This window comes from Pristis pectinata, chromosome 11, assembly GCF_009764475.1.
Source record: "Pristis pectinata isolate sPriPec2 chromosome 11, sPriPec2.1.pri, whole genome shotgun sequence".
NCBI lineage: Eukaryota > Metazoa > Chordata > Chondrichthyes > Rhinopristiformes > Pristidae > Pristis > Pristis pectinata.
In genome coordinates this window covers 31,636,111-31,653,538 of record NC_067415.1, presented here as the reverse complement: position 1 = coordinate 31,653,538, position 17,428 = coordinate 31,636,111, and the positions used below count along the sequence as shown (strand labels likewise).

The window sequence follows — 17,428 nt, the reverse complement described above, 5'->3', positions numbered from 1 at the left end:
GACGATCCCTGTGGTACACCACTTTGTTACAGACTTCAAGTCAGAAAAACAGCCCTCCATCACTATCCTTTGCCTCCTATCACCAAGCCAATTTTGGATCCAGTTTGCCAACACTCTTTGGATTCCATGGAACACCTTCTGGAACAACCTACTGTGTAGGACCTTGTCAAAAGCCTTGCTGAAATCCATGAATACTACATATACTGACCTGCCTTCATCAGTGTTCTTAGTTATCTGCTCAAAAAAAAAAACTCGGGGTTGTGCGACAGGATTTCCCCATTCCCATGTGTCCCCCTAATCAGGTCCTGCCTTTCCAAGTGAACATCAATCCTGTCCCTTAAAATTTTAAGTGTATAGCTAATAAATAATTTTCAATTAGACTAATTTTTATTATCCACAGAGTTGATAGTCCTGTGAAGAAGTTGGAGGATGGTGTGCATGTTTGCGCACACGTCAGTGACTTCAGCCTGTGTGTACGAAAATTGAACCCCCAGCTGAAAGGACCATTAAATAATACAGCTCCATTAGCAATCAAATGCTCATTGAAAGATATTGTGCCAGCAAATCCTGTAAGTGATGTATTCTAAACCAGCAGTATAGCAGATGGATTTTTGTAAACTGCACCTTTTATTTGGCTTTATAAGATGAACAGTTCTGTTTGTTCTCTTTTGACTTGTTAATTTAGTTACTTTTTTTAAAATGTTGTTTAATGAAAAATTAAAATACAACTATAATCAATATAGGCTGGCAAGCATAGTCCTTTGGAATAAGAGACCTCTGATCATAATTCTGGCTCTTCCTACTATAAAGTAAATTTTGTTTTTGGTTATTGTGCTCTTAATTCTAGACAATTAGCTATACAACTAAGCTTTTCATTTTTAGTTATGATTTTCTCTTTTGGGAGAATTAGGTTCTATAGTTACATTGCAACTTCACATGGCATAATTTTATTCAGCTGATCTTAGCCAGTGTCACGTCATTATGTATACGTTAGGTGCACTTGGAAAAATGTGGGCTAGAGATAACCCACAGTATAAAGTGAAAAGTATTTTTGAGTTCTGCTTTCTTACCAGTTTGGTTAGTGCTTTTGGGAATACATTTCTGAATCTGGTTCTGTGGAGACATTTTTGATCACTCCTTCAAGTGATTTTTGAGGATACGAGCTTAGCATTCCCATTTATAGATTTTTGGACAATATTGTGAAGATGGGGGGATATAGAGAGGGTGGGAGTAGTTGGATAACTTGGAAAGAGTTGGAACTAATTTTGGATAGTGTACTATAACCCTTAAATAGAGAGGAGATTAAAAAGCAGGACCTTGAAAATGGTACTTGCTGAACTACCTGCAGTGCTACATGAAACTCCAGAAAAAGGACTGTAGTTGAATGTGTAGCTAGAGAGGGAGAGCAGGAGTGAGGAAATTCTTGGGGCACCAAGCCCAGTTTTGGAGAGGTTAGACCTGTACAAGTGGGATAGGTAGCAAATTAATAGAATTAAATATTGTTGTAGGGAGGTTTGCAAGTGCTTTTGGGTAATCAGGTTAATGGGAATGTAAGCATGGTTACAGAAAGGAGATTGGCTGAAAATGGAAGTTAGTAAGTGAATTTGGAAGGCAGAACAAAGTCTAGAAAAATGGAAACATGAGCACTAAATAGTATGTACTTCAATGTAATGAATCTATGGGCTGAGACACATGAACGATGGCATAGTCGGATGTGTAGAAGTGTGATGTCAGCCTTTCCTGAAAGTTCACCAGCTCAGCTTTCTTCTTTATAGATTTTCAGACAACATAGCGAAGGGAAAAAGCATGGGGTAGAAATATTGGTTAAGAACCAATTATAGCTGTGAATGAAGATTTTTAATGGAGACATTTCTGCTGTCTGGCCTACTTGTTTTTTTTTGTTTGCATGATGTCACATTGGCCTATTGACAGTGATGGTTCTTGTTGCTGTTGAGCAGTTTGTAGATCATTGCATTTAACTTTCTTCATGATTAAGTTTCCTCAATGCAATTTAGAATATGTTTCAATTGGAAATGAGAAAAGCAAAGTTCATACCTAGAATCCAGTGAAAAGGTAACTTTTATTAGATATTTAAATTATAGCAACATCTAAAAATTTTTTTATAAAACCAGTAAGTACTGGAGATATTCAGCCGGTCAGGCAGCATCTGTAGAGGGTGTTGGGTCAATGACCCTTCAGCTCTGGAAAAATGAGAAAACTGGTCTATTGTAAGGAGAGGGCTGAGGAGAACAAAGGAAATGGCTAGTAGGGAGTCACAGAGGGAATTGTCCCTTTTGGAATGCTGAAAGAGGTGGGGAAGTTGTCTTGTATTGGAATTTCATTAAAGATGTGGAAATTGTGAATGATCTATTGAATATGGAGGCTGTTGGGATGGAAGGTGAGGATCAGGCTGTCCTTGCCCTCTGGGAGGAGAGGAGTTGTGAGCAGAAGTTCAGGATATAGATGAGACATGTTCAGAATATAGATGAGATGTGGTTGAGTTCCCTATCAGCTCTGGCGGAGGAGAAGCCATGATTCCAGTGAAGCCCAATGTAAGCTCAAGAAAAACACTCCTCATCTTTTATCTAGGAATGTCGTCGCTTGTCAAATTCATCAGGTTGAGATAACCAGCCTTTCTTTTGTGTCAGAACTTGGCAGTTCTGATGCATGATCATCCACCTGTAATAGCTCAATTTTTAAATTTTAATTTTTTTAATTTAAATTTTTAATTTTTTTAAAATCTCTCCATAGATGCTACCTGATCTGGGAATTTCTAGCATTCTCTTTTATTTCATATTTTCATCGCTTGCTATGTTCTGCATTTTATAATTCTAGCATGATGTTTTGTTGCTTTCTCCATCTTCCCTCATTCATCCATTAATTAGATAGCATGAAAAGCAATTATGTCGCCCAGACAACTTGGTCTTCACCCTATTACAGATACTCCCTTTGTTCTCTCTGCAGCTTAAAACACACTTGTTTTCTTATTTTTCCAGTTCTGATGGTGTTAGTGACCTGAAATGTTAACCCTGATTATCCATTCACAGACATACCTGAGCTGCTATCTCCAGCACTTTATTTCGGATTTCCAGCATTTCTAATTGTTTAGCATTAAAATTTGTAATAGCCTGAGTTAATCCAACTTTTTAATCACTTTAATAGAGTAACATTTGGAATGTGGAAGCTAGGAATGAGTTTACTCGAATTGTGGATAACAAGGCTGTACAGATGATAGTTTTGGGAGAGGAGGGTGACAGACTGCTTGTGGATTTGCAAAAACCTCCTCTGGATAAGATGGAGAATGATGTTCCTGTATCGCTAAGGGATGCTCTTGTTTTCTTAGAACTGGCCAGGTATGCCTTTTGAGAATATGTATAAATGTTTTTGTTTTGAATTAGTCATTGAAGCTTATTTGCTAATTTGCAAGAATGTTAAGCAAATTTGTTATTATGTTACTATTATTTCGCTGATGCCATACTAATTGTGAATCAATGTGACATCTTTCAATTGCAAAATAATTGTTGAATCTCTCTTTTCCGTTACACTGTTAAAAGTAGCATTTCTCTTTCGTATCCAATCTCGGCAGCATGTTGGCAAAGCCCAATGAACTGAAAGGTCCTTTTAACAACAATCTAATAGCAAGATCAGTGCAAGGATAGATGGCTTTGCACTCTTTCTAATATGTAGTAGTCCTTAGCATATTAATTTGCCTGCATTTGAGCATGGGAAATTCTTCCAACCCAGGAAAACAAGGGCACAATTTTAATGGCATTATTCTGACCTGGTAATGTCAACAGGACTACATGCCACTTCAACTGTGCAGTCTCAGGCCCATTAATAAAATTGTGGTTATCAAGATTCTGGCCACGGGGTGCAGCTGCAGGTAAAAAGTTAGTTTGTAGATGAGAGGTGGAAGTTGGAATGCCCCACATAAGCCCATATTTGATCAACCCTACTCTGGATATTCACCACCTCCCTCTTGTATTGGTTGTAAATGTTAATCAGAAGATCACAAAACACTGGTTTAGGTATTGACTCCTGTCTGTAAGCTGTTAGTTTCCTATAGGCTCATACTTTAACATGGAAAGTAGAATATTTATATTTATTCATACTTTAAATGTTTGTATTTATTTTCCATTGCTAATTGCCCTCAGGAAGATGGAGTGTGCTGCCAACTTGATCTGCAATCCTGTGAAATTCCTTTGTTAGGTTGAAGGCTCTAGGATTTTGACCAGAGCATTATGAATTAATGACAATATATTTCCAAGATGGGATTATGTACAAAGTATGGTGGATCTTGGAATTTGCAGTGTTGCTGTCCATATGCTGTTCTTGGTCCTTGTGAGTAGTAGAGTTTGCTTGTTTGGAAGAACGGGAGTATAGTTGAATCTCTTTGATGAATTGAGAGGAATCCCCTCATCACTGCCCCTGATCTGCTTTAGCAGCCAGTTTTTGCCTGAAATGGCTTAAAATGATGACCCATGAGTTGATGATGATGGAGTCTTGGCCAGCATGGAACTGTTGAATGTTAAACAGCTGGATTGTTCCTAGGAGTGAACATCACTAATAGCCTGTCCTGGTCTAACCACATAGATGCCACGGCCAAGAAAGCTCACCAGTGCTTCTACTTCTTCAGGAGGCTAAAGAAATTTGGCATGTCTCTTTTTGGCCCCCACCAATTTTTATCGATTCATCATAGAAAGCATCCTATGCAGATGCATCATGGCTTGGTATGGTAACTGCTCTGTCCGTGACGGCAAGAAACTGCATAGACTTGCAGACACAGCACATCATGGAAACCAGCTTCCCCTCCATGGACTCTGTCTACACTTCTCAGTGCCTCGGTAAAGCAGCCAACATAGTCAAAGACCCCACCCACCCTGGGCATTCTCTCTTCTCCCAACCCCCCCACCACCCCCATTGGGCAGAAGATACAAAAGCCTGAAAGCATGTACCACCAAGCTCAAGGACAGCTTCCATCCCACTGTTACAAGACTATTGAACGCTCCCCTAGTACATTAAGATGGACTCTTGACCGCACAATCTACCTCGTTAGGACTTTGCACCTTATTGTTTACCTGCACTGCATTCTCTCTGTAACTGTAACGCTTTATTCTGCTTTCTGTTATAGTTTTCCCTTGTACTACCTCAATGCACTGTTGTAATGAATTGATCTGTATGAACGGTAAGACAAGTTTTTCACTGGACATGTGACAATAAACCAAGTTACCAATTTATTGCAGATGATTGTTGCCCACCACTTGTACGATAGCAACCTAACCCTAACGTTGGCCATGTCTATTTGCTGAGGCATTGTGATTGGAATGTGCAGCGATGAGTTAAAATCCTTGCTTCTGACCTTCTATTAGAAGGAAGGTCATTTGAAGGAACCGAAACTGGTTGGGCCTAGGACACCACCCTGAGGAACACCTGCAGGGATATCCTGGCACATTTGCCCCAAGAATGTAATGAGAACTGGATTTCTTTGATGCAATCTAAACTGAGATTCAGTGAATAGATACAAAAGCAAAATAGATTGAAAGCTGAAACAAAAACAGTGGAAATAAAATAGAGAAATGGTTAATGTTTCAGGTTAATGATCTTTCATCAAAACTGATGAAACATTCATCCTAAAACAGTCTCTATTTCTCTCTCAACAGATGCTGCCTGTCCTGCTGAGTAAATTCACTATTTTCTTTTGCTCTCTTGGTATCAATGAGGCTTTTATTGTTAAGTTCCACTTGATAGCCCTGTCAATTATATTTTTCAATCACTCTTGTTGATAGTGATGTAGGTGAATGGTTGGATTAAATTTTTCCTGCTGTGGGCAATTTTCCAATTGATCAGTAAATACCAATGCCTTTAACTAGTCCAAAAGCTTGATCAACAGTGGGGCTTGTTACGGAGCACAGATATTCAGCACTACAACCTTTTTATGCACACTGCCATTTTTTTGATAAGATGTGGAGGGATTTGACTTGGTTGGAGACTGGCTTCTGAGATGTTGGGGCTAAAGTGGATGGTTGAGATGGATGGTTGCAATTTGTCGTCTTCCTGCTTTTGTTAAGGATGGAGGCATTCTTTATAGTCCTGCCACAAAATGCAGGGTAAGTAAAGCTTTTGGTCTGCCTTTACAATGCTACATTGGCTCCTTATCGACCATGAGGTCCTAAATTATCACTTCACCAGAGTGATTCCTCTTTAGCTGTATCTTGTTGCTGTTAATGGCATGCTATCTGCAATCATTTATACCAGTCTTGGACCCTTGTTTGATGATAAAGATTGAGTGATATGTTGGGCCATGAGGTCACATTGGACATTTTCCATTTTATGCATCCTGTACTTTACTGGTTGTAAGTTCTGTATCTTTAGACCCATGGTTTTAATGTCAGAGTTGAGGTTGTTAAAGCTCATTTTATGTAAAACCCTTGCAATCAACAGATTATTAACATCCCAACTAAATCCTAACCAAATTATCTTCAAATTCAGTCAGACTAAGAGTAGTTTATGAACTCATTGTATTGCTAGATTGTCACTGTTTGCATTTTGTCACAGTAGGTGTAACCATGCCGATAGTGTCACTGCTGCAAAAACTGTCAGTTTTAAGCATAAGCTTCTCTGTCTGGTGTATAATTTGTGTATATTGCATAGGATTCCAAGAATATATGCCAGCTTTCTCCATGCTGAGAAAATTGTATCAAAAATACACAAGATAAATCTGAATCATTAATATCCAATAGATTATTGCCAGATTGGGAGTAGTTAACACATCTAATGCCTGAACTTGCTGAATAATTCAAATAAACAATTGTGTCTTCAATTTGATGGTGAATATTCTCTTACGACAAGTAACAATTTTTCTTCCCAGGTTTGTTAATGAATGTTCTGTTCCCACATCAAATCTGGAAACCAATCAGTTATCAATGCGGTATTATCCACCAGTTATACCACCCTTCTTAAAAGAGATTCAGATAATGGTGACTCACATCAATAGTCCATTGGATTTCTACATTCAGTTGGTAAATATTAAATGTTTCGTATATTTTTCTCAAACATATACATTTGGAAACCTCTGCTGTTTTTTTTAAAATGATTGCTCCATTTCTTCTTGTAGTGTAGTCAACCTGCATGAAGTTATTGATGCTATTTCTAATGATCCTTTGTAAAAATGCAAGTATTTTTCCCATCGTGCACATGCTGAGTTAAGGGTTTTACCAGAGCAAGGTTATTAATAGGATCACTAGTGTCAGCATCTAGAAGTACTGGACTGGAGTTTTCCATGTGTAGCAGTACTTTGAGGAGAGCTCTTATGGTTTTGGAAGACAAGTGGAGGCTCTCGGGGGTTAGGAACATCAGAGATCTTGAGGACATTTTAACAGGTCATGTGGGTGCCAAGATATTGCAGAAGGAACTGGTTTGAGAACATCAGAAAAAAATCAAATGTATAGTGTAGTTTGAAATGTAAAAGTGTAGATAAAAGTTCATTAATTCAGGAAGCAGGTAGGTGAAAATAGACGTTAGATCATAAAATTTGAAATGACATGCCTTATCAGTATTGGGCCAGGGTATCTTTTTAACATGCATAGACGGTTCATTTGGTACAAGGAGCGCAGTCTCAAAGTTGTATATGCCTTCTGCAGATGAGGGACAAATGAAAATTAAACATAGGTAAGTGTTAAAACTTACCAAAATGTGGTCAACTGCAAAAAAGCACTGATGGGATGAAAAGGGGAGTTCCTCTGCCAGTTATTACCAACATTATAACATATGCATTATCCTGTCCCAAGAACAAAGTAATTGAGCTATCCTAAAAATAAACACTAGATTATTGTTTTGATCCATGTTAAAATTTCAAACTCCCACTGCCAATGATTTGTACTCGGAGCAAAAAAAAATCCTCTTTAAATTAAAGGAAAGAGTAGCATAGTAATCAGGTGGTAATAGAAAAAGGAACAATGAAATACTGGATTTGTGGAATATGTATAGGGGCTGGGTTGTGCTCTGATAGTTTATTGTAAAAATGACAGCTTCCTAATGGCTTGTGTTTCTCATTGATGTCTGTGTGACCTGGATGAATATGGTATCTCCAATTCTGTGTGGACTGTTTGGTATTTTAAATAGCATTGTGTAAATGTATCCATTAAAGATCAGATCTGAATGATCAATGTATTTTCATTAAGATATTTTCCAAGTCATATTTTCTGTTCTCATTTGTAGATTGATAATGTGGATCTTCTCATTCTTACAAGAAATATGTATGAATTGTACACTGGGAAAGATGTCAGTTTGGAGATCTTGTGCCCAGTTGTAGGACAAGCATGTGCGGCACTATTTGACGATGGAGGCTGGTACAGATGTCAAATTAATGGTATGTGTAATCTGAAACAAATATCTGGTATTGTTGATCTACTATACTATTTTCCTGTTACTTCAAATGAGAAACTTTTTTTTGTTTAAATTGAGCTCTTTTTAGGCATGCAATCCGAGTCATAGAACATAGAACAGTACAGCACAATACAGGCCCTTCAGCCCACAATGTTGTGCCGACCTTTAAACTTCACCTAAGACTATCTAACCCCTTCCTCCCACATATCCCTCTATTTTAAATTCCTCCATATGCTTATCTAGTAATCTCTTGAATTTGACCAATGTACCTGCCTCCACCACCGCCCCAGGCAGTGCATTCCATGCCCCAACCACTCTCTGGTTTAAAAAAAAACCTTCCTCTGATATCTCCCAAAATCCATCTTTTTGTCTATTATAACAGAAAGTACAAAAATCCGTCTTTGTCTATTATAACAGCAATGGTCTTGTGCCTACAGTAGGGTTAATCTGTAAAATGATAAGATTGGCACCTCTGCATCCACTCCTCGGACCCATCTCGGTAAATTTTGACTCATTCACAGCAAATGTTAACGTGGAATTAGAAAACTAAAGCAGTGGACATCCCTAGGATGGTAGTTCCATTACCAAAAAGATATATTATCTGATCCTATCCAACATTCTCAGTCAACAGTTTTCCTTGCATCAGCCTCATACTTGCCAATATCATTGATTTTCCTACACTTTCTCAAAATGAAGGCTTCTTTCAAAAAAAAATCCTTCAATGCTTTATTCCTGAAATTTGAAAACTGTTGCCTCAAAATCGTTCTGTTTAAGACCAGTTTCCCTTCTGCCTGAACCCCATTCTCAATGGCTCGCCATTGCTCTGTCCCTCCTCCATGTCTCAGCCTTTGAGATGGGTCTCAAACTCATTGATACGGGACTTGGAGTCCTTATGTTGGCTAAGAGGCCAAGAGAATAGTAAGGTGTGGTGAGTGTCAGCAACATCTAGTTGTTGAAATGAGATGCACAGCCTATTTCATGACAAGCTTTGAGTCTCTCAGTTTGATCATCAGAATTTCTGCTCCCAAAAAAAGGCCGATAATCAGTTTGAGCTCCAGATTTCTAGGGTTTTCTGATGATGACCTCTATGCTTCCTTCTCCTGTGTAGCCAGGAACTCTAGGCAGCATTTAGACCACAGTGCTTGGTTTCCTTATTTTTGTCATTGATACTGGTAGGGCATAGAATGTAATTAAAATTATAGAACTCAGCTTTCAAGTCCATTCTACAAAAACGAGCTCTCTCTGCCCCCACCACAGATATTGAGACTATTGTCACATTTTTCATCTGTCTACACTGACCTGATGAGCTAAAACAGGGAATTTATATTGGAAGGGCACAGATAACCAGTTAGGCCACAGGTAGAATACTGTGTTTAGTTCTGATTGCTGCATTTTGGGCAGCATACCAGTACTGGAGAATATTAGTTAAATAAGAAAGATTGGATAGATTTCCTCTGGAAGAAAAGAGGCCGAAGGAAGGTTTCATTGAGAGACCTAGATAGAGTAAAAAGGAATAACCTATTTCCCTTGAAGAATGTGACTTACAGGAGACACAAATTTAAAGTAATTTATAGAGGAATTAGAGGGTAGTTGAGAATTTTTTTAACATCAAGAAGGTTGTTTGGGGAGCAAGGATCTGATTCTTACCCCCTTGAAAGGGTGATAGAAGCAAAAAATACTTATTTCATTTAATAAATTCTTGAATGAGTACTTTAATACTGTAACTGACAAGGCATATACCAATAGCTGAGAAGTGGGATTAGGATGGATAGCTCTTTTGGAGCTAAATGGCTTCTAACTGAAAAATTTCTAGAATCTTTAAACCTATGATGGCAGAAGTCTCCCTCAAGCTAACTCGTATGTCACCTGGTCAAGATTCTTCCAACCTTCCTGGATACCATTTCTAATTTGGGTGCTGCCAACCCACTCCCTGCCTGCCTCTGTCGAAATTCAGCATCAAAGTTATTCCTCAACTAATTTTTACTTTCCAGATTCCATATCTATCACATTAAGACCCATCTCCTGTTTGCCAGCCATCCAAACTTCATATTCATTTGGAATGTTGCAGTTAATAACCTTGCCCACATTTTTCCAAATCACTGAGCTCTGCTTTTACTTACCACTTGTTGAGAATTCATTTTGGATCCCTTTTGTTTTCATGTCTACTTGGTGCTCTTCTCCAGTTACACACCTGAAAATGTGGTGCACTTCTGCAGAGTAATCTCATTCACTTCCACCATTGCTATAGCCTGAGCTCTTCTAGCTATTGCATTCCCATTCCTCAGGTTCCTTTCCATAAACCTCCGTCTTTCTGGAAACCTCCAGGGGTCCTTAAATTTTCTCTTGCTTTCTCTGACCTCAGTTTTTTTTTAAAAACAATAATGTTAACTCTGCTCTGAACCATGTTTTTCTCATTCATGTAAAATACTCAATTGATGGTATGTAATTGAATGCTAATCTTTCTTTTTAAAAAAAAAAATCCAAAAATTACTTCTGAAATTGCTTGGTATTTTAGGTATACTTAAGTTTGTTACTCTGGAATTTCAGTTTTGTATGTGTTTAAAACATCTCAAAGTTTAGGAGACTTTAATTTTTTTTCAGGGTTGCCTGGACATAAAGAAGTTGATGTCAAATATGTAGATTATGGCAACACTGCAAGAATACCAGTATCAAAAATACGAAAATTAAAAGGGGACTTCCTAACTCTACCAGTACAGGTACATGTTGCCATTAATGTACTAATTTTTAAGGTAAGATGTTTAGAAACTAGGCTTCAGATTCTTTATTCTTTTCCTACCATTATAAATACCTAATAGCATTTTAGGAAGAAGTGAGCCAAAATTTAGAGACAAGCTCACAGAAGTTGTTGTTCTCACTGTGTCATTGGTGATGAGATTTAATCATTTAGATGTGGATGAGAAACTCTGGAATCATGAAATAACTGATACAAAAGGATCAGTTGGCAACAACATGGTAATTAAGGCTAAAACTTCACCTCTCTGAACGTGTGGCTGGATGTGAAGGAAAAGGTAGTAATGCCAAACTGTACATATTTGTTCAGCATGATAATCTGAAATGTGAAATTACAGGGTGAAGTGGGATTTGTCTATGTGGATGTTGGCAGTAATTTTAAACCAGAATTTTATAGAGCATGTAAAACTAAAGAGTACAAAACCACTCCAATTTTTAATTGTGATTTTTAAAAAAAAAAGCTCTTTTTTTAAAAAAGAGAAGCAGATGTTCAACAGGATTCCAAAGAACAGTGTGGCCAATGGTTTTAGATAAAGATAGATTAACTCTTGTATTTTGTGCAGATGCCTCAGTGTACTTAAGTGCAAAATATTTCTAGTGTACCAGGCAGAATATCCACATGCACTAAAGGGTAAAAGCAAAGAAAGTTTGTTGGTAATGTGGTGCTCCGATAAGAGCCTTGATCACAGGTATGACAGCTGGCTGCAGAACTTGGTTGCGAGAGAGAATCTCCTGTGCAGTGTAGTTCTTCATATTTGACAGTGTCCACTTCACCCTCTGGAGTCACACTGCTTTGTTGATTTCAACATTTGTCATGCACTGTCTTTCAACACAATGTCAATTTTGCATCCAATGGATCTGAGTTTTATTAAGTCTTCCAAGTCTTATTACACCAGGGCACTGGATACAGTGGACAAAAGGAGAGTGCAGTTTTTGAAGCAGAACAGTAATTCAGACTGCATTGGCATCACCTATAGGCTCGGGCTTAGGAGGTCAAACCTTTAAATCTGAATGTTGTTAGCAAGGACTCTGACTTGATTGTCAGTGACTTCAGAGGCTTATCTACCATTGATAGTGATATTGCTGACACTGAGGATGGCCAAACAGTTAGGACAAGAGAAATTTGAAGACTGAGAATGGAGAGGTAGTTGAGCTGATTGATTCCTGCCAATGAGAACCAAGAAAACAAGGAACTACAGCAGCTTTCGGCATCTAGCAGCAACATTGAGGAAGAGACTGAGCCTGCTAAGCCAGCCTTTACTGCTACATCCATTCAAGTTATAAGGCTGAAAAAGTGAAGAGATTGTGGATATTGGTTTCATTATGGAAAGGAGTCTCCATATTAAGAGAGGCTTGGATCAACTTTTCTGTTACAAGGAACTGACCAGGAATGTGAAACAGAAGATTGCTTTCTCCAAATATCAGGCTACCTCTTCAGAGACTGTCAGCATCTCTTGTGAGGAGGAACCACATGATCCTCGGAGATGAATAATTTGTATGGTTTAAAAGGATTTATTATTTTGTAACTTCATCTAATTGTAATTTATGAGGAAAGATTTTAAGTCTATTAATTCAATTGTTTTGTGTTCAAGAGCCTATTCAGTAGTTTTTGGTGTTGAGTTGCAGTTTCAATTTAAGTTTCATTTTCAGGAACATGTCTCCCGTCCCCTCAAGCTCCCAGTAACACAAGGTCTGCAGGGTCTGGCAGTACTTTCCTAAAACTTGACCTAAAAGCTAAAATTTCAAACCAGTGAATTGCCTAATTTATGTGAGGATTGCTGCAAATCAATGCCTTTTGGGTGTGATGATTTCACAGAAGGATACTGATTTCAGTTGAAAGGCACTTATTAACATATTTAAATAATATTGACACTTGTTTCGGATAGTCAGAAGGGATGCCTGTTGAGTCTCTACAACAGTGTTTGGATGTATTTGATGTTGTACCATAGACTTCATTTTTGTAACTCCTGATTTGAACCAATAAAACTTGCAAAGTGTATGCTAGTTTCTACCTTTGTGTGTTTCTTGTTAATAAAGATAAATTATGTTGCCTTAAGTGATCTATCCCCCTTGGAACACCTTAAACCCCTTCTTGAATCTTAAGGTTTTCATATCTTGACCCAGGTCATGAAATGTAAACAGCCATACTTTTGAAGCTACCATGCAGACCAGTTTAGTTAATTTCAGTTCATAATTTTGTCTTGTACCACTTGAGGTCCATTTTTAAGATTCTGGAAGGTAAGGGTTGATTTTAAAAACATAAGAGATGAAACACATACCATTGGCACAAGTAGACTTGACAACACTGGGAGCTATAGGCTTAGACTTGTGTGTAGGCGGTCTAGAGTTTGAGTTAAATGATGGAGAAAGTTCTCTACAAGTAATTATCACCTCAGTTTTGGAGTGACTTTGTGACATAGATAAGGAAATGGGTCTTGATGACGCGGAAGGGAGTGCTAGTAAGGGTGATGTTCTCGAGGTTGTAGATATCAAGAGAGAGGATGTGTCGAAGTTGTTAAATAATATCAAGACAGATAAATCTCTGGGGCCTGACAGGATTTTTCCCAGGCTGCTTCAAGAGACGAGGGAGGAGATTGTTGAACTGCTGGTAAGGATCTTTGAGTCCTCGTTGTCCACGGGGATGGTGCCGGAGGATTGGAGGGTGGAAAATGTTGTCCCCTTGTTTAAAAAAGGTAGTAGGGATAGTCCTGGGAATTACAGACCGGTGAGCCTTGCGTCTGTGGTGGGTAAGCTGTTGGAAAGGATTCTAAGGGATAGGATCTATGAACACCTGGAGAATCATGGACTGATTAGGGACAGTCAGCATGGCTTTGTGAAGGGAAGATATTGCCTCACAAGCCTGATAGAGTTCTTCGAGGAGGTGACGAGGAAGATTGATGAGGGTAGTGCGGTGGATGTGGTCTATATGGATTTTAGTAAGGCGTTTGATAAGGTTCCTCATGGTAGGCTTCTTCAGAAGGTCAGAGGCCAAGGGATCCAGGGAAGCTTGGCTGTGTGGATTAGGAATTGGCTTGCCTGTAGAAAGCAGAGGGTTGTGGTGGAAGGAGTGCCCTCGGATTGGAGGGCAGTGACTAGTGGTGTCCCGCAGGGATCGGTTCTGGGACCTCTATTTTTTGTGATGTTTATAGATGACTTAGATGAGGGGATGGAAGGCTGGGTTAGTAAGTTTGCGGACGATACTAAGATCGGCAGTGTTGTGGATAGTGTGGAGGGCTGTCGGAATTTACAAAGGGATATTGATAGGATGCAGAGCTGGGCTGACAAGTGGCAGATGGAGTTCAATCCAGAGAAGTGTGAGGTGGTATACTTTGGAAGGACAAACTTCAGGGCAGAGTACAGGGTAAATGGCAAGGTACTTGGCAGTGTAGAGGAGCAGAGGGATCTGGGGGTTCATATAGTTCACTGAAAGTTGCCTCATAGGTGGATAGAGCAGTTAAGAAGGCCTATGGGATGTTAGCTTTCATAAATCGTGGGATTGAGTTTAAGAGCCGCAAAGTGATGATGCAGCTTTACAAAACTCTAGTTAGACCACACTTAGAGTACTGTGTTCAGTTTTGGCCACCACATTATAGGAAGGATGTGGAGGCATTGGAGAGGGTGCAGAGGAGATTTACCAGGATGCTGCCTGGATTAGAGCGTATGGAATATGAGGAGAGGCTTAAGGTGCTAGGGCTTTATTCACTGGAAAGGAGGAGGATGAGAGGAGACATGATAGAGGTATACAAAATATTGAGAGGAATAGATAGAGTAGACAGCCAGCGCCTCCTTCCCAGGGCACCAATGCTCAAGACGAGAGGGCATGGCTTTAAGGTTATGGGTGGGAGGTTCGGGGGAGACGTCGGGGAGGTTTTTCACCCAGAGAGTGGTTGGTGCATGGAATGTACTTCCTGGGGTGGTGGTGGTGGAGGTGGAGGCAGATATATTGGACAGGTTCAAGAGTTTGTTGGATAGGCATATGGAGGGATGTGAGATAGAGGGATATGCGGGAGGAAAGGGTTAGATAGTGTGAGGGTGGTTTGATGGACGGCACAACATGGTGGGCCAAAGGGCCTGTTTTGTGCTGTGTGGTTCTATGGAACCAGAAAATTGCAAAGTTAGAAATTAGAATAATAATAGCCTATTGACCCTAAATATGTTGTTTGATCCTTGGGGAAAGTGGTGTATCTACATTAGTGCTAACACTGGTGCATTCTATGCTTTCCTATCATTTGAGTTTTCATCTTCAATTTATGAAGTTAAATCATTATTTTTGAGTATAATTCAGAGCCAGATGAGTTTGCATTTCAGTACTGTGACTTATTAGAGATGATAAACGCAAGCCCTGAATGCTGTCTCATGTGGTCATTGAGATCTTGTAGTGCTATTGAATTTCGTGCATTTTCCTTGTGCCTTGGCCAAATTCTTCTGTCATCAGAAGCAATAACCATTATCTAGTCACTTGGATGTCATTTAACTGCATTTTGGGCATTATGTTGTCATCTTTGCTTGCCAACATTTTAAATCCATCTATTTTAGCATATCCTTTGAATTTATTCCATTTTAAACTGTTTATTAAAGTTTGTGAAGGCTTTAATTTCTTACCATGAATAATTATCCCTAACTAGATAAATACTTCATCCAAGTTTGACTTTGTAGTCTCTGAATAATAGTGAAGAATGGTAATTATTACAGATGTCAACATTGGTACGAGAGTGTGGTCATTGAAATATGGAAGGGATGTATTGATTGCTGCCATTGTTCAGTTTTTAATAACTGAAATAACGCCACACTTACTGTTTTAGGCTTTACAGTGTAGACTGTCTAATGTGGAACCTGCCAATACTGCAGAAGGCTGGAATGATTGTGTAAAAGAGAGATTTAAACATCTGACACTGAACAAATGCATGTGGTGTATAACTTGTAAGTGATGTCCAAAAAAAATGTTTTCTTGTTTAGAACCTTGGCTCTCTGTTGCTTCCTGATCCACCCCCTCAATCATCTCTCGCATATGATTTATTGTCTGCTTCTCCGGTCAATCTCATACTTAACTATGATGCTCAAAATATAATACGTACTTCCCACATTGCTCTTATGCAGGTACTTATTGGCCTTTTGTTTGCAATGGAGCTTCCACAATGCTGTAGGGTATTCATGCTTTTGGCTCATTGTAATGCACAAGTTACTTCATAATCTGGGTAATTTCTGGTTAAAGGTTTGACTTATTTCAAATAATAACTACAGTAGATAAGCCAGGTGTTTTAGGAATGATTTCAATATGTTAAATCTTTATTGCATTTGTACTTATCAAAAAAGACAATTTCAAATAATAAACATCAAATTTATACAAGTTTTAAAATTTGAACATGGCTTTAAACGCATTACTTAAGTTTGTCTCTCTTGTACAATAGGTGAATCTCTAGGAAACATATTATCAGTTTACTTACTTGATTCATCAATGCAAGTTAATGGAACTAAACCTTGTATAAACAATATCTTAGTTGAAGAAAACCTAGCAAGCTTTACACAGAAGTAAGCATCTTTGATTTATTTTTAAATCACACATTTTGTACATTTATATTGTTAACTGGCAATTATTTTGATCAGTGATTTGTTTTTGAAATTGAAAATAGCTGTTGCATTGTAAAAAGTGTATAGATGAGCGATTGTTGGACTTTGTACTAAATTGAAACTATTATTTCTTCATATTCGGTAATTATTGCTTGGAAGTAGAAAATTATTCAGACACGTAGAAATTTAGAATAGTGCACGTTTAGCATGTTAAGCAATTTGATTCATTTTTTTTAAAGAAAGAGAAATAGGGCTTGTTGCAAGTTACTTGATCTGCTTTTTCCTTTGGAACCTTCCATGTGTCCAAAGGGATAGTACACGTAGAAGCCTGACTTGCACGGTGCTGTCCAATGAGATGCAACACATGCCTGGAGATCCAAGCTGGTCCTAGTCCATCAAGTCCAGAGGAAATCCAGTGTAATTCCTGCTCAAGTAATATACTTGACTGATTTCCCATGAGTTGTAGGAGCAACCTTCAGGTACCCAGAAGCTCATGACCCTCGCCTGACCACTCTTTCTCCCTCCCATCATCCCCTCCCACCAAAAATACAAAGAAATGACTGCTTATTTGACCCTTTTTTGCCCATTACCAGCTCCGTACACCATATACTTCCTGGATTGACTACTTTTATTCCAGCCTGGCCATCGCTGTTCTAGTCTCTAACCCCCAAATTACCTAAAGTCCTTGGTATATTCTGCTATGTTAGACTAAGCAAAGGAAAAA

The 17,428-nt window shown here is 38.7% G+C and overlaps 1 protein-coding gene across 1 annotated transcript in view; it reads left to right on the top strand.

Moving 5' to 3' along the window:
• The window catches only part of rnf17 (ring finger protein 17), an 88,455-nt gene that overhangs the window by 27,905 nt on the left and 43,122 nt on the right, over positions 1-17,428 (top strand). Inside the window, exons 12-18 of the mRNA XM_052026660.1 lie at positions 401-569; positions 3,163-3,353; positions 6,869-7,019; positions 8,218-8,368; positions 10,987-11,102; positions 15,939-16,056; positions 16,545-16,665. Of these exons, the coding sequence (XP_051882620.1) occupies positions 401-569; positions 3,163-3,353; positions 6,869-7,019; positions 8,218-8,368; positions 10,987-11,102; positions 15,939-16,056; positions 16,545-16,665 (1,017 nt within the window). The remainder of the gene's footprint in view (positions 1-400; positions 570-3,162; positions 3,354-6,868; positions 7,020-8,217; positions 8,369-10,986; positions 11,103-15,938; positions 16,057-16,544; positions 16,666-17,428) is intronic.